At 42.7% G+C, this 21,644-nt stretch overlaps 1 protein-coding gene across 1 annotated transcript in view; it reads right to left on the reverse strand.

The window, feature by feature from the left end:
• LOC109915139 (copper-transporting ATPase 2) overlaps positions 1–21,644 on the reverse strand; it is a 120,556-nt gene that overhangs the window by 47,648 nt on the left and 51,264 nt on the right. The window contains exons 2-4 of the mRNA XM_048598136.1: positions 19,705–20,974; positions 8,040–8,276; positions 2,098–2,261 (exon numbers count right to left, since the gene is read on the reverse strand). Coding sequence (XP_048454093.1) covers positions 2,098–2,261; positions 8,040–8,276; positions 19,705–20,974 — 1,671 coding nt within the window. The remainder of the gene's footprint in view (positions 1–2,097; positions 2,262–8,039; positions 8,277–19,704; positions 20,975–21,644) is intronic.

Below are 21,644 nucleotides of genomic sequence, written 5' to 3' on the forward strand. Positions count from 1 at the left end.
CCCCCTTTTCTGATGAAGGGTCTAGGCCCGAAACGTCAGCCTCTCTGCTCCTATGATGCTGCTTGGCCTGCTGTGTTCATCCAGCCCTGCACCTTGTTGTCTCGGATTCTCCAGCATCTGCAGTTCCTACTATCTTTTATTTCTATACCATTTTGTTTCATAATAGGATTACCATTCTCAACTATTAAACATCATACATATTTTAATAATAAAGCAACTGACTCCCTTCAATAGTACAAGACTCCTATGACTAACCACTAAGACCAGTAACTGCAACATTGGTTTTAAAACGAAGTAAGTTGGAAATCTCCCCCCCTGCATATTGCATCCCATGAGATTTAAAGATCCATTTCTGAGAGTACATGCCTGCTCGGGCAGAGCTTCAGATGTTGATATTATCAGGAATGGGAAAACTGCACTCTGGCAGCACTCTGTCCCTTTCCTCCACTACAGACAGTGTCTCAAGATAAATATAATGCCAAGAATATGACCCTGTGGAAGGACAAGGGTGAGTAGCAGCAATTGATTGCAATGACTGCAGAATCTCTCTGCCAAGCATCGTGACAGAAGTATTTGCCTGTGGATCCTGGCTGCATACATCCCCTTCAAGTCCTAGTGTGGTTTCAGAATTGGAAGATCCACAATTAACATTATTTCCTCAGTCTGGCAGCTTCAGGATAAATGACCTGAACAAAGTTGAGCAACATGTATTGCCTTTATCGATCACACCAAAACATTCAACCACGTGAACAAAGGTGGTCTATCAATGATGCTGGAGGAAGCTGGCTGCCTGCTGAACGTGTTCAATGTGATCTCCTCTTTCCACAACATGATGAACAAGGTCAACAACAACAACTGGATAATATTGGAACCATTTTGAGATCCGCACTGGGGCTCTGTTCAGGTGCGAGCACACTTTGGCATATTCTTTTTGCTACTGTCATTATGTCATCAGGCTTTCTGCAGAGTGCTTCTAAAGTTCCAGAATTGAGGGAAAGCTGTTCAGCTTTGCTTTACTGAAATCCAAGACAAAGAAAGATATGCCAAACTGTCATCAGACAGTTGCTGTACCGAAGATGCCAAATGAATATTCCGTACCGAGAAACATCTCCAGCTGCAAACGGACAGATTAGCACATGCCTGTAAAGAGTTTAGTTTGACCGTCAGCATTGGAAGGCAGATCCCATGATCAGGATTTGTCACACCACCATCTACCAGCACTTACAATTTGACTTTTGAAGTTTTTTGATAACTATGCATATCTAGGTTCCACTATCATCAGTAATCTGTCACTTCATGCTTAATCAACAATCACATTGCAAAATTTGCAGCTGTTAAGTCCAAGCTAAGTAGGAGAGTGTGGAACAACAGCAACCTGACTGATAACACCAAAATGCAACTATATGAAATCTTCATCCTCTGCGCACTCCTCAGTAGCAACAAAACCCGGACAACGTTTGCTAGACAGGAAAAGAGGCTGACTAGATTCCACCTTCATTCCCGCAGAAATTGCCTCAGCATCTCCTGGCATACAAAGTCATTAATTCAGAGGTTCCATGGTGTGCTAATTCAGTTACCCTACGTTCATTGCTAAGCCAATGATGTCTGCACTTGCTTGGCTATATTCGTTGCATGGATGATGACCATCATGACAGAAGGACCTTCTGCATGGTGAATGGACCACTGGTTTACAAGCTTCCGAGTTGTCAGTGCAGCTACAAGGTGTACTGCTACCTGCACCTAGAAGGACACCTGCAAATGAAATATGAAGATGGGGTATGTTGACATTGACAAATGGCAGGGAGTCACTTGCAGCCTGCCTTCTGGAGACTGACAGGAGGCCATTGGGAGAAGCAAGCAGTAATGAAAATCTCTGACGGATGAAAGAAAGGGCTCAGTGAAAAAAAAAAGAAGCCTGCAAATTCTGCATGTTTGCAGTTTGTCATTGTGAGACTCCTGAATCACAGTGAATACTTATTCACCACAGCACAAGCTATCATCTGATAAGATGGCAGGCTGCCAGCATTGCTCAAACTAGTTTAAAATAATTACTGAACTCAGTAACATTAGTCATGTTACTCAACACAATATACTTACAAGAAGTTCCAACTTTCCAGTTGAATTAACGTTGTCTTCTATAACAGTAGCTCCAAAACCTAAATCTTTGATCAAGTCTGCTATGTCAGTGGGCTGGATGATGTTTGGATTATATTTGACTTCCGCTTTTCCTGACATTAATGCTACCAGGACAGAATATATACCTAAAAGATACAATTTACATGGGAAACATTATTGGAAAATTTGTATAAATGCAATTCAAGAATAAAACAAGCCAAAATACAGTCTGACAAGTTATTTACTTTCAAAGTAACCTAAGATATATGTAAGAAGTGTGTGAACTCATTGACTTAGTAACCCCTCTTTCAAACGCCCCCTCAAACTTACTCAGTAACCATTCTCCTCAAATCTCTCTAACCACACAAACCCACCGCCCCTCTTGACTTTTGGTTCATTTGTTAGCATCTGCGAAGCAGTCATTATTTTGCAGTTTTTAAAATTTATTCACGAGATATGGGCATTGCTGGCTGGCCAACATTTATTGCCCCTCCCTAGTTGCCTTTGAGAAGGTGATGGTGAGTTGCCTTCTTGAATTGCTGCAGTCCACCTGCTGTGGCTGACCTAAATGTCACCAGGGAGGGAATTCCAGGATTTTGAACCAGTAACAGTAATGGAACAGCGATATATTTCCAAGGCAGGATGGTAAGTTGCCTGGAGCGGAACATGCAAGTGGTGGTGTTCCCGTGTATCCGCTGCCATTTTCCTTCTAGATAGCAGTGGTTGTCTGTTTGGAAGGTGCTGTCTCAGGATCTTGGGTGAATTTCTGCAGTGCTTTTTATAGGTGGTATACACTACTGCTACTGAGGGTCAGTGGTGGAGGGAGTGGATGTTTGTGGATAGAACATAGAACAGTACAGCACAGTACAGGTCCTTCAGCCCATGATGTTGTGCCAACCTATTGTCCTACTCAGATCAAACTAGCTTGCATACCCTACATTTTACTATTATCCCCACGTGCCTATCCAAGAGACGCTTAAAAATGTCCCTCATGTACTTGACTCTACTACCACCGCTGGCAGCACATTCCACACACACACCACTCTGTGTGTAAAGAACCTACCTCAAACATCTCCCCTATACCTTCCTCCAATCACCTTAAAATTATGTCCCCTCGTAATAGTCATTTCTGCCCTGGGAAAAAGTCTCTGACTATCCATTCTATCTATGCCTCTCATCATCTTGTACACCTCTATCAAGTCACCTCTCATCCTTCTTCGCTCCAATGAAAAAAGCCCTAGCTCCCTCAACCTTTCCTCATAAGATCTCCCCTCCAGTCCAGGCAGCATCCTGGTAAATCTCCTCTGCACCTTTGCTAAAGCTTCCACATCCATCCTATAATGATGCGACCAGAACTGAACACAATAATCCAGGTGTGGTCTAACCAGGGTTTTATGGAGCTGCAGCATAACCTCGCAGCTCTTAAACTAAATTCCCCTGCCAATGAAAGCCAACACACCATACACCTTAACAACCCTATCAACTTGGGTGGCAAATTTGAGGGATCTATGGACCTGGACCCCAAGATCCCTCTGTTCCTACACACTGCCAAGAATCCTGCTAATAACCCTGTATTCTGCATTCAAATTCGACCTTCCAAAATGAATCACTGCGCACTTCTCCGGGTTGAATTCCATCTGCCACTTCTTTGCCCAGCTCTGCATCCTGTCAATGTCCCATTGCAACCTACAACAGCCTCCACACTATCCACAACTCCATCCTGTCTCATCGGGAAACTTACCCCTCCACTTCCTCATCCAAGTCATTTAAAGATCACAAACAACAGAGGTCCCAGAACAAATCCCTGTGAAACCCCCCTGGTCACCGAGCTCCAGGTTGAATACTTTACATCTACTACCATCCTCTGTCTTCTATTGGACAGCCAATTCTGTATCCGCACAGCCAAATTTCTCTGGATCTCATGCCTCCTTACTTTCTGAATGAGCCTACCATGGGGAACCTTATCAAATGCCTTTCTAAAATCCATGTACACCACATCCACTGCTGTACCTTCACTAATGTGTTTTGTCACATCCTCAAAGAATTTAATAAGGCTTGTGAAGCATGACCTGCCCCTCACAAAGCCATTCTATTTCCAATCAAACTGCGCTTTTCCAAATAATCATAAATACTATCTCTCAGAATCCTCTCCAATAATTTGCCCAACACAGAAGAAAGACTGACTGATCTGTACTTCCCAGGACTATCCCTATTCCCTTTCTTGAACAAGGGAATAACATTTGCCACTCTCCAATCATCTGGTACTACTCCAGTGGACAGTGAGGACGCAAAGAACATCGCCAAAGGCACAGCAGTCTCTTCCCTCACTTCCCGTAGTAACCTTGGGTATATCCCATCTGACCCAGGGGACTTATCTATCCTCATGTTTTTCAAAATTTCTAGCACATCCTCCTTCAAACATCAACCTGTTTGAGCATATCAGCCTGTTTCACACTGTCTTCACAAACTACAAGGTACCGCTCACTGGTGAATACTGGAGCAAAGTATTCATTAAGGACCTCCCCTACCTCTTCCGACTCCACGCACAAATTCCCTCCACTATCCCCGATTGGCCATACCCTCACTCGGGCCATCCTCTTGTTCCTCACAAGTATAGAACATCTTTGGGTTTTCCTTAATCCTACCCACCAGGGCTTTTTCCATACCCACTTTTAGTTCTCCTAAGTCCATTCTTCAATTTCTTCCTGGCTACCTTGTAACCCCTCTAGAGCCCTGTCCAATCCTTGCTTTCTCAACCTTAAGTAAGCTTCCTTCTCCCTCTTGACTAGATGTTCCACATGTCTTGTCATCCAAGGTTCCATCCCTTCCTTGCCTCACTGGGACAAACCAATCCAGCATTCGTAGCAGGAGCTCACTAAACAATCTCCACATTTCTGCTGTGCATTTCCCCGAGAATATCTGTTCCCAATTTATGCTCCACAGTTCTTGCCTAATAGCACTGTCTGTGGTGGGGTATAGTCTAGATATGGTGCCAATCAAGCCAGTTGCTTTGTCATGGACGGTATCAAGCTTCTTGAGTGTTGTTGGAACTGCAATCATCCAGGCAAGTGGGGAGTATTCCATCAAACTCCTGACTTGTACCTTGTCGATATGGATAGGCTCTGGGGAGTCAAGAGGTGAGTTACTCATCACAGTATTCTTAACCTGTGACCTGCTCTTGTAGCCTATGTGGTGAGTCCAGTTGAGATTCTGTCAATGGTAATCCCCAGGATGTTGATAATGAGAGATTTAGTGATTTAAAGAGTCCAAGAAAAGTTTGAAGGAACCTGTTTTGGTGTATCATTGGTGAAGTGCTAGTAATTAATAAACCGGGAACCAAATTTCTGTTTCAGAGGGCCAATTCATAATCACAGTCAGGTTATCCATTTTGAAGTGGAGTCACTGGACCTGAAACATTAACTCTGACTTCCCTCCACAGATGCTGCCGGACCTACTAAGATTTTTCAGCAATTTCTGTTTTTGTTTCTGATTTCCAGCATCCACACTTTTGTTTGTTTTTAATGTGTAATTGCAGAGCAGCCTAAGGCAGTCTGCTAACTGGCATGGATTAGAAACAAAGAAACTCTACTGCTAATATCTGGGACTAAATAACAACCATAACACAACAGCACAACTCATCTTTTGTCTCAGCTGCACAACCTCCTTTCACTCCAGACACAGCCTCTGCCAGCACCAAGTCAGTGCACAAACATCCTAACCTCACTCAACAATTGCTGCTAAAAGTCTTTTCGGAAATAAAATAGCTCCTTGGGTTCACGTTCCAACCTGTGACATTTGGTGGAAATATCCTGGCTTGTCAGCTTCTACTCCACAATGCACACTGCTTCTGCAGGAGCTGGAGCTCAGGACCCCAAATGTAATCTTTGTGACACCATTAGACTCATGCCCACAGTTTGTGAACCGCTGTTCTTTTAATGACTTAAATCTAACACATTTTCTAGTTTAATCCCAATTTACCTCAGCAAGGATTCTTCAGTCTTATGGATTGAACTACAGAGCTGTTTTTTGCTCTGCTCATGGGCATAATAAATTCCCTACAGAGATTAAACAAATGAATACAGCAAATTTTCATTCTAAATCCCTGAGGATTTTGCAAGCAACTGTCAGCATGGTGACTGACAAGCACTGTTCCTTCACTAATGACAACAAAATCCAGATACTGGGTCCAAAGAGTAGGACATTCCCTGTTCTTTTCTACTTGGGCCCCTCCTATATCTCTTTCTCCGCTATATTAATGGCATCATCAGCAATGCTTCCTGATCAGCACTGGAAAAATTAATCAGATTTCTTTCAGTTTCCGTCTTTTTCTCACCTTCAGTTGATTTATCTCAGACTCTTCCCTTCCGTTCCTTGACATCTGTTTCCAAATAAGAGAATAGACAGTCCACCAATATCTATTACAAACCCAACGACTCCCACAGTTACCTTGTCTAACACTTCCTCATTCCCTGCTTCCTGCAAAGACTCCCAGTTTCTCCATGTCATCTGTTGCAATGATCCATCTCTTCCACAGGGGTTCTTTTGACATGTCTTCCTATTCATTTAAATGAAGGAATCTCCCCACCATAGTTGACAAGGCTCCAATTACGTCTGATCAATTTCCTGCAATTTGGCCCTCACCCCCTCCCGTTGTCTCCCAGAACATCCAGAGTTACCTCTGTCCTTACTTTCCACCCCACAAGTCTCCAGATTCAAAGAATTATCCTCTGATATTTGCATGACCTCCAGCAGGATGTCACAAACAAGCATATCTTCCCTTCCTATGTGTCAGCATTCTGTAGGGACTCTTTTCTCTATTAACAGCCATGGCCACTTGTCTATCACTCCCAACATGCCACATGGCACCTTCAAATGCAATCACAAACAATATAAAACTTGCACCTTTATCTCCTCCCACCTCACTATCCAAGATGCCAGACATAACTTCTAGGTGAAACAATGACTTACCTGTACTTCTTTCATTCAAGTCTACTTTATTTGCTGCTCACAATGTAGTCTCCTTTACATCAGCGAGACCAAACACAGATTAGATTGACATCTTTATGGAATACCACTTTGTCAGCAAGAATGACTCGGACCTTCCAATCACCTAAAATTTCAACACACCATCTGCCATGCTAACATCTGTTCTGGGTCTGTAGTTTTCCAGTGAAATCCAAAGCAAGCTTGAGGCACCAGCACATCACAGCCTTCAGGACTCAATTTAAGACCAAGAACTATGTTCTCCATTACCCCAGGTTTACTTCCCTAAAGAGTACTAGTGAACCAGGTGAGTTTTTCTGACAGTCAACAATAGTCATATGATACCTTTGAACAGCTTTTAAGTTTAGATTTATTAACTGAATTCAAATCTGCCATACTGGGACTTGAATCTTGGAACATTAATCTAAGATTCAACAATACTAATCACATTACTATCACCTCCTCTAAATTGCTTTGAAGTAAATGCAGCAGCTAATTTGCCCAAAATCTAGGAAGCTTCAATCAAATATAGGACCAGATAACTAGTTTGTTGAAATTCGTTCAGGGATAATTGTTAATCAGCTTACTTGGAGGACATTGTTGCTCTTATTAAAATAACATCAAAAGACATGGTGTGCAGACCTGAATTTGCAAACATCCTCAATTTAACACATCATACAAAAGAAGCCACACTTGACAATGAAGCATTCCTTCCTTAGTTACTACTCAAGATTATAGAATTGCATGCTGAAATGGATCTTAAGTCTTGAAATATTGATTCAAAGTGACAGTGCAACCAATGATGCCAACACACCCCATGCTAAGTAGGAAGTACAATGGGTAACATACATTTTTTAAAAAATCCAGCATTTCTCTTCAGCTGCAAAAGTTTTGATAGCTATTTTAAACTGACTGTTACGAATCATTAAAATATTACTTACCTTCTTCCCTTTGAAGATTACGTTCAATATTGGCAACACAAGCAGCACATGTCATACCAGTCACTTGTATGAAACACTTTCCTGTTGCTGATGGTGCTTCACTGTTTCGGTCATCTGGGTCGGGTTTGGGAGGTAGAAACTCAACAACGTGATCAGTGGAAGGGAATACCTTCTTCCTTACAGCACGTGCATTTTCTATGGTATGCACGGAATTCCTTGAGGATATGTTTGAAATGACTGAAGTGGAATCACTCATGCTACCGACATCTATATTTAAAGGGGGAAATAAACACCCCAGGTCAAAGACTGCTATTATTCTTTTTTCCCTTGAAAGTATTTTACAAGAAACAATTTATACAAATTTTCAGGAACAAGAAAACGCCACAGCAAAATGAGTAAAATTCTATTTAAGATTATTTACCCTTGCCTTCTCGCAGGAGCAATATGGTCTAGAATTAAAAGTGTGTAGCCCCACTTTAATTCCAATTCTGCCAATCTCTGTTTACAACACAACTTTGGTAGAGGAATGGATGTCTCATGCTCAAGCCTCATCCATAAATACTAATCAGGACCCTATAATAGGACTCCAGGAGTATTTTAACTGGTACCTAGTGGTAACTCAATCAATGATGACTTCCAGTAGGCTGAATCATAGAAACATAGAAGATAGGAGCAGAGAGGAGGCCATTCAGCCTTTTGAGCCTACTCCACCATTTTTCACAATCACGTCTGATCGTCCAACTCAATAGCCTAATCCTGCTTTCTCCCCATAACCTTTGATCCTATTTTCCCCAAGTGCTGGATCTAGTCCAGTGGAGGGCGGCGACAATGCTGATAGGCGGTTGGGACAAAGATTTGCTTCGATGCAGTCACCACTATCAAACAGGGATTTGAGGAGGACGTGTTGTTGAGGGACAGTTAGACCCCAAACACTACGTTAGTGTTTCCCTCCCTCCCTCCTCTAACCAACAAAAACATAGCGACTGTAAAGACCACAAGCAAGGATAAGTGAGCGGTCTTGCTCTGCTGCAGGTGACTACAAGGAAGAGACTTAATTGTTGAGTAGCAGGTAAGGCAGGTGAGCTCTCATAATTTCTAGTAGTGTTTTTGGCTTCTTATCTGGAAGGGCAGTACACGGACCAGGAAAGAAGGGCCACAGGTAAATGGATTTGCTTTAACCTAATATAAAGTACTCTCCACAGTTTATTTTAAAAAAGTAAACCGTGGCAGGAGAGCTCAAAGTCTTGGTTTGCTCCATGTGGCAGACTGGGGACAGTTCTAGCTCCCTGCGTCAGCATGTATGCAGAAAGTGCCTCCAGCTACAGCTCCTGGAAGTTTGAGTTTCAGAGCTAGAGCAGCAGTTGGGGACACTGTGGAGCATCCATGAGGCAGATAGCATCGTGGATAGCACATATAGAGAGGTGGTCACACTGCAGGCTCAGACTTTGAGAGCGGGAAGGGAATGGATGCCCACTAGATAGATTAAGAGAGATAGGCAGGTAGTCCAGGAATCTCCTGTGGCCACTCCCCTGCAAAACAGATATACCGTTTTGGATACTGTTGACAGGAATGACCTCTCAAGGAAAGCAGCAGCCGCCAAACTCATTGCACCAAGGTTGGTTCTGCTGCAGAGGGGAGTGGTAAAAAGTGTGCCGGGGGCTCAATTGTAAGGGGAATAGACAGGGGTTTCTGTGGCCAGAAATGAGACTCCAAGATGGTATGTTTCCCCCCGATACTAGGGTCAAGGATGTCTCAGCGTGGGTACAGGGCATTCTGAAGGGGGAAGGTGAACAGCCAGTGGTCGTGTACACATTGGTACAAACGACATCAGTTAAAAAAAAAAAGGATGAGGTCCTAAAGGCAGAATACAGGGAGCTAGAAAGAAAGTTAAGAAATCAGATCTCAAAGGTATTGATCTCAGGATTACTACCGGTGCCACGTGCTAGTCAGAGGAGAAATGACAGGAAATACCGGATGAATACGTGACTGCAAAGATGGTGTCGGGGAAGGGGTTTCAGATTCCTGGGGCATTGGGACCGGCTCTGGGGAGGTGGAACCTCTGCAAATGGACGGGTTATGCCTGGGCAGGACTGGGACTGATGTCTTAAGGGGAATGTTCGCTAAAGCAGTTAGGGAGGGTTTAAACTAATATGCCAGAGGGATGGGAACCTGTGTAAAGAGTCAGAGAAGAAAGCAGCAAGGACAAAAACAAAAGCTGGAAGAGGGAATCAGTAAAGTGATAGTCTGAGAAACCAAGGACAAGATTCAAACAGGGCTATTGAGAAAAATGAGGAGGAGACAAGAACAGTTAAAAGGACAAGCTTAAAGGCTTCGTGCCTTAATGCGCGGAGCATCTGCAATAGAGTGGATGAACTAATCGCACAGATAGAAGTAAACGGATACAATATAATTGGGATTACAGAGACATGGCTGCAGGCTGACCAAGGATGGGAACTGAATGTCCCAGGGTATTCAGTATTTAGGAAGGACAGTCAAAAAGGAAAAGGTGGCCGAGTGGCATTGCTGGTTAAAGAAGAAATTAATACAATAGTGAGAAAGGACATTAGCTCTGACAATGTGGAGTCTGTATGGGTAGAGTAGAGAAATATCAGGGGGCAAAAACACTAGTAGGTGTCATACAGACACCCCAAACTGCAGTGGTGATGTCAAAAATGACATCAAACAGGAAATTAAAGATGCATGTGATAAGGGAATATCAGTGATCACGGGTGATTTTAATCCGCACATAGATTGGGCAAATCAAATTAGCCACAATACCATAGAGGAGGAATTCCTAGAGTGTATACGGGATGGTTTTCTTGATCAACATGTGGAGGAACCAATGAAAGAGCAGGCCATCTTAAACTGGGTGCTCTGTAATGAGAAGGGGATCATTGTCAATCTAGCTTTGTGAGACCCCTTGGGAGCAGCAACCACAACATAATAGAATTTTTTTTAAAATCAAGATAGAGAGTGAGGTTTTTGATTTGGAGACGAGGGTACTGAACCTTAATAAAGGACACTACGAGGATATAAGGCATGAGTTGGTGTTGACAGATTGGAGAGAGTTACTTAAAGGGATGACAGTGGATACGCAATGGCAAACATTCAAGGAACGCATGGGGGAACTGCAACAACTGTTTACTCTTGCCTGTCGCAAAAGCAAAATGGGTGAGAGGTCCAATCCATGGCTTACAAAGAAAATAAGAGATAGCATCCGATCCAAGGAAGGAGCATACAGATTGGCCAAGAAAAAGAATAAATCTGAGAATTGGAAGCAGTTTAGAATTAAGCAAAGAAGGACCAAGGGATTGATTAAGAAGGGGAAAATAGGATACGAAAGTAAGCTTGCAGGGAACATCAAAATTGACACTAAGAGTTTCTCTCGATATGTGAAGAGAAAGAGATTTGTAAAGATAAACGTAGGTCCCCTTCAGACAGAAAAGAGGAAAATGTATAATAGGGGTCAACGAAATGGCTGAGGAACTAAACACATGCTTTGTTTCTGTCTTCACAAAAGAGGACACAAATCAGATACCATAAGTGTTGAAGAATGCAAGATTTAGTGAGAGGGAAGAACTGAGGGGGATCAATGTTGGTAGTGAAATGGTGATGGGAAAATTGTTGGGAGTGAAGGCCGATAAATCCCCAGGGCCTGACATTCTACATCCCAGAGTACTTAAGGAAGAGCTCTAGAAATAGTGGATGCATTAGTCATCTTCCAGGAATCTATAGACTCTGGAACAGTCCCTGCAGATTGGAGGGTGGCTAACGCCACTCCAATATTCAAAAAGGGAGGTAGAGAGAAAACAGGGAAGTACAGACTGATGAGCCTAACATCAGTATTGGGGAAAACCCTTGAATCCATTGTCAAGGATTTTATAGAAGGGCATTTAGAAAGCAGTGGCAGGATCAGTCACAGTCAGCATGGATTTATGAAGGGGAAATCATGCTTGACAAATCTGTTGGAATTCTATGAAGATGTAACTAATAAAATTGACAAGGTGGAGCCAATTCGATTTAGAATATTTGGACTTTCAGAAATTGTTTGATAATGTCCCGGATAAGAGCTTAATGTGCAAGATTAAAGCACATGGGATTGGGGGCAGTGTAGAGATGGAAAACTGGTGCCACAGGGATTGGTGCTGGGATCCCAGCTATGCATAATATGTATTAATGATTTGGATGAGGGAACAAACATAACCTCTCCAAGTCTGCAGATGATGCCAAGTTGGGTGGGAGGGTGAACTGTGACGGGGATGCAGAGATCCTTCAGCATGATCGACAGGTTGGATGAGTGGGCAAATCAATGGCAGATGCAGTATAACTTGGATAAATGTGAGGTTTTACACTTTGGAAACAAAAACAAGAAGGCAGATTACTACCTGAATGGCTGTAAATTGGGAGAGCGGTGTCTGCAGCTGGACCTAGGCGTCCTTCTGCACCAGTCACTGAAGGTAAGCGTGCAAGTGCAGCAGGCAGTAAAGAAGGCAAATGGTATGGTCACCTCCATTACAAGAGGTTTTGAATATAGGAGCAGGAATGTATCACTGCTGTTGTACAGGGCCTTGGTGAGACCACACCTGGAATAGTGTGTGCAATTTTGGTATCCTTTTCTGAGAAGGGATGCTCTTGCTCTCGAGAGAGTGCAGCAAAGGTTTATCAGGCTGATTCCGGGGATGGCGGGTCTGACGTATAAGGAGAGATTGACTAGTTTCGGATTGTTTTCACTGGAGTTCAAATGAATGAGGGGGGAATCTCAGAGACTTATAAAATTCTAACAGGACTGGACAGGGTAGAGGCAAGGAGGATGTCCCCAGTGGTGGGTGTGTCCAGAACCAGAGGTCATAGTATGGGGATTCGCGATAGATGATTTAGGATGGAGATGAGGATGCATTTCTTCACTCAAAGAGTGGTGAGCCTGTGGAATTCATTACCACAGGAAGTAGTTGATGCCAAAACATTGAATGTATTCAGGAGGCGATTAGAGTCTCCTCTGTTGGAAAGATGAAAAGGTTATCCAAAAACTAAAAATAACTTCCTTATAGGGCCAAGCAACAGGAAAATTCTGAACGTCCTCATTCTGAATTTCCTCTTTCCCTCCCAGGAAATGCCTTCAAAAATCTTTTTAACAAAAAATAAATTGAGGATAGCTTGCTCTTACCAGATCAACAGTACATTTGAACATTTCTAGGAGTGGGTTATTATTCTACAATAGTTCTTAACAAAAACAATTTTACTGCCATTGAACATTTTCATGGCAGAGATAGACAGATTCTTAACTAACATGAGAGGCAGTGGTTTCACAGATAAGCGAGAATGTGGAGTTGAGATCACAACTGGATTAGCTATGACCTTATTGAATAGCAGGGGAGGTAACGCTTGACAAATCTGTCAGAATTCTTTGAGAAGATAACAAGCAAATTACACAAAGAGACAATAGACATGATCTATTTGGATTTTCAGAAGGCCTGTGACAAGGTGCCACACAGGAGGCTGCCAAATAAGATGAGCTTATGGTGTTAGGGTAAGGTAATGGCATGGAGAGAGAATTAGCTGACTGGCAGGAGGCAGGGATTAGGGACATAGGGGTATTTTTCAGGATGGCAGCCAGTGACTAGTGGAGTTCCGCAGAAGTCAGTGTTGGGATCACAACTATTCATGTTAGACATCAATGATCTGGATGATGGAACTGAGGGCATTGTTACTAAGTTTGCAGATGACACAAGTATAGGTGGAGAGACAGGTAGTGTTCAGGAAGCAGGAAGGCTGCAGAAGGACTTGCTAGGAGAGTGAACGGTGTGACAGATGGAGTACAACATGGGAAAGTGTGAGATTATACACATTGAAGGAAGCATAGAGGCATAGACTATTTTCTAAATGGGGAAAGGCTTCAGAAATCTGAAGCATTAAGGGACTTCGGAGTCCTAGTTCAGAATTCTCTTAATATACAGGTTCAATGGCAGTTTAGAAGATAAATAGAACGTTAGCATTCATTTCAGAAGGGCTAGAATACAAAAGCAAGGATATACTGCTGGGGCTACACAAGGCTCTGCTCAGACTGCATTTGGAATATTGAGAGTAGTTTTAGGCTCTTTATCTAAGGAAGGGTGTGCTGATGTTGGATGGATTTCAGATGAGGTTTACAAGAATGATTCCAGGGTGAAGGGCATAAGGGTTGAGGACTCTAGTTCTACACATTAGAATTTAACGTGGTGGAGGGATCTTATTGAAACTTACAGAATACGGAGAAGCCTGGATGTAATGGACATGGAGAAGATGTTTCTGCTCGTAGAAGAGACGAGGACCCCAGGGCACAGCCTCAGAATGAAGGACAACCCTTTTTAACTAAGACGAGGAAGAATTTCTAAGTTAATCTGCGTAACTCACTGCCACAGAGGGCTGTGGGAGGTCAAGTCATTGAGTGCATGTAAGAAAGAGATAGATGTGTTCTTGATTAGTAAGGAGATTGAAGGTTACAGGGAGAAGGCAGGAGCATGGGGTTGAGAAACAGATCAACCATGACTGAATGGCCTAATTCTGCTCCTATGTCTTATATAGGAAAGTCTTGAGGAGCTGACTTATCTACTCCTAATGCTTATGTTCATTTATTGCTGAAAAAAGGCAGTTTGTCAAAGCTTTTTGTCTTGCACCTATCAGAATGATTCACAAGAATGTCTTGACTGATCAAATTCAACCTGCTTGGTTTAAAATTTAAACAAAGTCTAGAGGTTAACTGTCAATAATCAGCAATTGATGCCTTCTCCATGGCAATGCCTCTACCAACCAAAGTACAGCTGCCAACTCTGTTCTCGTGAAATATAAACATTGGCTTCCCTTAAATCTTGCACATTGTCCTGAATGCAAGCTACAAAGCTTCAACAAAATGTGTCCTTATTCAGCAGTAGTCATGTCCGTATACACCCATTTGGGTGCAACAAGACAAGATTTGGAAAGCAATGACCTCTGGCCCTAGGATCTGTGAAACAAATCCAACACAAAATTCAACTGAAGTTAGGAAATTTATTAGGAATAGTTACCAAGAAGACCCAATGCCTGATTTAAGACTTTACAGAGAATCTAGGATTCTTGACATTAATTTCACTTTAAGCAACTGGCTTACTCTTGAAAGATTCAGTATCTCCCCCACACCCATTTCAGCTTTGAGGTCTTAGAAAGTTCAGTTATGTCACCCCTTCCCAGAGATGACTACAACATAGAGCTAGGAAAGGAACTAAGTAGGTCTGTGAGGGAAGCAATGGTTGTGACCATAAATTTGTATGTAGAGTGACGGTGCTATGAAATGATGAGATGCTGTAAACCAGCAAAGATGCAAACTGTGAGCAGTTATGACTGAGCAAGTATCAGTGGAAAGGAATGAGAGCCTAGGAAAGATGCTTGAGAGCTTCTTAAATGTTGTTGGAGCTTCGTTCATTCAGGCAAGTTTCATCACACGTCTGACTTGTGCCTCGCAAAAGGTGGGCAAATTCCTGTGTGTCTCTACCTGGTTCGTATTATTACCGTATTTATGTTGGGCAAGGGGGTTCAGTGAGTGGGGATTAGTAATTAGGGAACACTAAGTGTTTGGGGCAATTATGAATGGGGGGGCGGGGATGGACGAATGGGACCTATGAGTGAGGTGGTTGGTGGAGAGTGGCATTGAGTGGGAGAGGGGAGGAAGAGAGGGGAGAAGGGGGGGGGAAGGGGGGGGGAAAAGAGGGGGGGAAGGGGGCCGGGGGTAGGGGCAAAGGGGGTCAGTGCTTCTCCCTCTGTTAACCTCGGTCCGTGTCCCTCTCCCCGCACCGTCCCCTCCGCTAAGTGTGTACGAACCCGAATTGCCCGGTCCCTTCTCCTCGGCTCCTTTTCCCTACGCTATGCGGTCAGGCCCAGTCTCCGGAAGTTTCTCGACCGCTCGAAGAACAGTTGTGATCAGCGCGCGCGGCACAGCGCCACGTGCCTACACCTGGCACGCGTCGTCGTCTTACTGGCACAAGGTGACGTTTTCCGAGTAAACGTTTCTGCACATGCGCGGCAACCTGTCCTTCCACCCCGCCCAACACAGCCAATTAACCCCACCCACGTGAAAAAAAAATGCAGGTATTTGCGCAAGCGCTCTGCAACAAGCATGGATGCGCCTGCGCCGAATCTAAGGTGGGCGATGCTAATTAAAATCCCGCCTTTTGGAAGGACTAACGAGCAACGATTGATCTTAATACAAACTGAAAGAACTGTGGATGATGTAAATCAGAAATTGCGGTCAGGCAACGTCAGTGGAAAGAAAGCAGAGTTAACGTTTCAGGTTCAGTGATCCTACAGAAATTTTTCCAGCAATTCCTGATTTATAGCATCCACAGTTCTTTCGGTTTGTATTAAGATAAATCGTTGCTCGTTAGTCCTGATTTTGTTTCTGATTTCCAGCATCTGCAGTTTTTTGTTTAGCTATTTTGTAGCACACTTAAACTTACAGATGCCCTGTAGCTTAAGGAGGTGAAGTTGGAGAAGGAATAGGTGACCACCAGTCAGAAGAAGGGAGGTAGGCGTATAATCCGAAAACTCCCAAGAGCAGGGTGATGTTCCTCTGGGGATTGTAGCCAGAGTCTGGATGCACAAGGAGAGGTGAAAGGCAAAGAGCAATAGTGGTGGGAGACTCAATAATGAGGTGTACAGAAAGGCATTTCTGTAGCTGCAGTCATGACTGTAGGATGGTAAGTTGACTCCCTGGGGCCTACGTCAAGGATGTCACTGAAAGGCTACAGAGTATTCTGAAGGGGTGGGCAAACAGTCAGAGGTTGACCTTCATATTGGTACAAAAGGGGTAGTGTACTGCAACAAAAATTAGGGAGCTAGGTAGCAGATTGTGAAGCAGAATTCAAATCTCAAATATAATCTCTGAATTATTCCTGGTGTCATGCTAGCAAATATAGAAAAAGGCAGACAGAGCAAATGGTTGAAGACTTGTTGGGGGAGGGCTCTAGATTCCTGGATCACTGGTTCTATTTCTAGGAAAGGTGGGACCTGGCCAAGCCAGGTTACACCTTAATTGGAAGGAGACCAGCAGGGGTTTGCTGGTGCTATTAGTGGGAGATTAAACTAATTTGGCAAGAGACTGGAATATGGAATGGACTGAGGTAGGGGCTGATGCACAGACAAATGTAGAAGAAAAACCAAATCCATGTGAAAGCCAGAGCATGTCCAGTCAATTTAAGGCACAAGGGAGAATAGCAAGACTGATGACATTTATTTTAATGCAAGAAATCTTGCAAGAAAGACAGATGAGTTGAGAGTGCTGATTAACAGATATTATTACTATCATGGACAGAGCTAGACATAGTGGCATAAATTTGCCATATGGAAAGGATGCAGGAAAGATTTGCAAGGATGTTACTGAGACTGGAGGGTTTGAGTTATAAAGAGAGGCTGGGACTTTTTTTTTTCCCTGGAGAGTGGGAGGGTGAGGGGTGACCTTATAGAGGTTTATAAAATCATGAGAGGTGTAGATAAGGTGAATAGCAAAGGCGCTTTCCCTAGGGTAGGGGAGTTCAAAACTAGAGGGCATATTTTAAGAAGAGATTTTAAAATTTAGAAGGGACCTGAGGGGCAACTTTTTCACACAGGGAGTGGTTTGCATGTGGAATGAACTGCCAGAGGAAGTGGTAGATATGGGTACAGTTACAACATTTAAAAGATTATTTGGATAAGTACATGAATAAGAAAGGTTTAGAGGGGTATGGGCCAAATGCAGGCAAATGGGACTATTTAGTTTGGGAAACTTATCGACATGGACAAGTTGGACTGAAGAGTCTGTTTCTGTACTGTATGACTCTATAACTTAAATCACTGCAATAAGAATGATATCTTAAAAGACTCCTGAAATGAGACCGTATCACTGAGAACCTAAAAAAAAGTACTAAAGCCCCCTAAGTCAGAGACATATCAGCTATTTTCAAATGGAGGAGCAGACACAGATCAAAAGGCCTCATTCTACTCCTGTATCTTATGGTCTTGTACAGAAGGATAGATATGTTGTCAACTTTCAGAAGTGTAAAAATAATAGGGTAATAAGTAGAAGTGTCAGTGGTGAGTATTTTGATGAAAGTGACAATAATTTGGTAAGAATTATGGTTGTTATGGAAAAGCATAATGTCAAGGCCCCTGCAGTCTCATCCCTTGCCTTCCATAGCACTATAGGATACATCATGTAAGATTGGGGATTTATCCAAGTTTAAGGCAGCTAAAATCAGTCCAACCTTCTCTCTCAAATGATCATTTGTTCAAGTTTATCACAGGATGCCCCACCTCCTCTGCAATTTCTATACCTACATTGTATCTATATTAACCATAGAGAAGAACAAAGCAATTGTTTAATACCTCACCTACATCTTCTGGTCCAACCAGAAATAAAGCTTCTGAATTGGGTGAAAGCTAATTCTAATAAGAGAAATCAGGATCTGGCCAAAATGGACAGGGAGCAACATAAGAGGAGTGGGAGTTATTTAAAAGGGAAATAGAGAGTGCAGGGCCAACATGTTCCTGTAGCAGTGAAAAGGAGGAGAAAACAAGCCCAGGGAAGCCTAGATAACTAGTTGTAGAGCTGGATGAACACAGCAGGCCAAGAAGCATCAGAGGAGTGGGAAAGCTGACGTTTTGGGTCTGGACCCTTCCCCTAAATGTCAAGGAACGTATGGTAATACATGAGGGAAAAAAGGGAAACTTTTGGTGGAAGCCTCAGGAAAGAAGAATGTCCCGAGGCCACATAATAATAAATTAGGAGAGTGAAGGGGACATGAGAAGACACAAGACATTTAATAAATGTATTAGAGGTAAGACAGTAACCAGGGAAAGAGTAGGGCCCCTTAGAGACCAAAGTAGCAACATATGTGGACCCAGAAGATGTAGGTGAGGTATTAAACAATTGCTTTGTTCTTCTCATGGTTAGTATAGATACAATGTAGGTATAGAAATTGTAGAGGGGATGGGGCATCCTGTGATAAACTTGAACAAATGATCATTTGAGGGAGAAGATTGGACTGGTTTTAGCTGCCTTAAACTTGGATAAATCCCCAATCTTACATGATGTATCCTACACTGCTATGGAAGGCAAGGGATGAGACTGCAGGGGCCTTGACATTAATTTTCAAATCCATTCTAGACACAGGAAAGGTGCCACAGAATTGGGAGACAGCTAATCTGTGCCATTATTCAAAAAGCATAGTAGAGATGAACCAGGGAACTACAGGCCAGTGAGTCTACATCAGGAAAAGATTCTGAGGGACAGAATTTATTTTCACTGCAGATTGGATAAGAATCACCTGTTTCTGTTAGCAGAGATCAGTAGCCAAGGAGCACAGATCTAAGGTAACTGGTAGCAAGGCTAGAGGGAAATTGAATATTATTTTTACTCAGAGGATGGTGGGACTCTGTAATTCACTGTCAGAAAGGGTGGTAGAGATATAAACCCTCATCACAGTTAGAATAAAGCAGCTTGATATGCACTCAAGATGCTGTAAACTACAGGACAATGACGAAAAGGACCGAAAGATGGTAATAGACTAGATAGCTTTTTTTTCTCAGTCAGCACAATCACAATGGACCAAATTATGCCCTTCTTCTAAATACATGTCTAGCATTCAAAGAGAAGGTTGTTCCAAGTGTTGAGAAAGAAAACAAAAAAAAAGTGTTATTCTCCTACCAGATACAGAGGCAACAAACCCCATCTCCTCTATGGCAGCTCTCAAGTCCTCAGGATTTGTTAGTGTTGGATCAAAGTGGATTGTCCCCTTCTTTTTCGCTAATGATACTTTGATGAATTTTACACCATTCCTTTCAGAGATTGTCTCCTCAATAGATTGTACACAAGAATGGCATGTCATTCCTCCAATATTAATTACTGCAAAACTGTTTGGGATTTGGAAGAGCTTTTCAGTATCACAGCTTGGTTGATGTAGTAAGCGTGTAGCTGGAATTGATAAAGTCTCATTTTCCATTTCCAATTCAGTTGGAAGATAAACTTTAAAGTTTCCTGGTGGGAGAGCTTCAATCTCTAATTTTAATGATGCTGGATCAGTCAAGATTGAATCATACGTCACAATAGCGTTTTTTCTCTCTAAAGACACCTTGATGCTCTGTACGCCTGGGAGTTCTCTGATATTTCCTTCAATATTCGCAACACAAGACTTACAATGCATTCCCTCTACCTGAAGAACTACAGTCGCAAGGTTGCAGATAGCACTTGACAGTCGGTCATTGGATATCAAGTTTTTACTTTTTTTATCCTGTGAATCAATAGATTTGATCATATCAAGTTTCAGAGAAGCTGGTCTGGTCTTGATCCTGGCTTGAAAACCCAAGTTATTAATTTGTCTTCTAAGCTCTTCTGGTTGAATCACATGTGGCTGGTACACAATAACAGCTTCTTGTTTGCCAAGGGAGACCTTAATTCGGTTTACACCTAGCAATTTGTTGATTTTGCCTTCAATTTTGCTAACGCATGAATAACATGTCATGCCTTCCACTTTCATCTTCATCATAACTTCAATCGGCAAGGGAATTTTCCTCTCAAGCAAAGATCCATTTTGATTAGTGAGAGATGCTTCAAAGCCCATGTCGTCAATTGCCTCACATATCTGCTGAGAGCTGATTATTGTCGGTATATACTTTACCATTGCATTATTCTGTTTGAGAGATACTTTCATGCTAACAACACCTTTCTCTTTGGAAATCTGGCCCTCGATTGACTGTACACATGATTGGCAAGTCATGCCCACAATCTTGATATGGGCAGTGCTGGTATGTGCAGTGCTGATGTCAACTGGTAGAGGAAATAGTTCACTCAGGCTGGCTTCAAATCCAACATTATCAATGGCATATCGCAAAGATCCGGAGTTTCTGTGTGCAGGACTGTACACCAGCGTGCCATTATATTTCTCCAAAGGTACCTGAAAATAATAAAATGATTCTAGATTATTTTTATGATCTCAAAATAATTTTTTTTTAAATTGAACAAGGGAGTGGCAAACCATCTGACTTCAGAGGAAGAGACCCCCCAGGAGATTTTAACTCCTGACATTACCATCTGCTTTAGGCAGGAATCAATGACATCACTGCTGGTGTGGGTGCTGCAAGTCAGGCCAATGATGCACATAAATGACCCCTCACAACATTGAGGAGTGAATCGGGGAAAACCTGTGATTGGTAGGAACAGTGTAACATTTCTGTTCCTCCTCGTCTACAAGTAACATTTTTTTAAAAGTTAAATGCCTACACATTGCACTGATATGTCAGCCTTTGTTGTGTCTCACGTGCTGGAATGGAACTTGATTCAGCGCTACCAGATTACTATTCAAAGCTAACACGAGTAGTACAACAATATATTCTGGTTTATTTATTTAACACTGTACTTGCCTTCCAACATAATAACTCCTTAACAACAAGGTGCAGGGCTGGAAGAACACAGCAGGCCAAGCAGCATCATAGGAGCAGAGAGGCTGACGTTTCGGGCCTAGACCCTTCATCAGAAAAGGGGGAGGGGAAGGGGGTTTTGAAATAAATAGGGAGAGAATGGGAGGCGGATAGAAGAGGGATAGAGGAGATGATAGGTGGAGAGGA

Source organism: Rhincodon typus, chromosome 6 (assembly GCF_021869965.1).
Source record: "Rhincodon typus isolate 14 chromosome 6, sRhiTyp1.1, whole genome shotgun sequence".
Lineage (NCBI taxonomy): Eukaryota > Metazoa > Chordata > Chondrichthyes > Orectolobiformes > Rhincodontidae > Rhincodon > Rhincodon typus.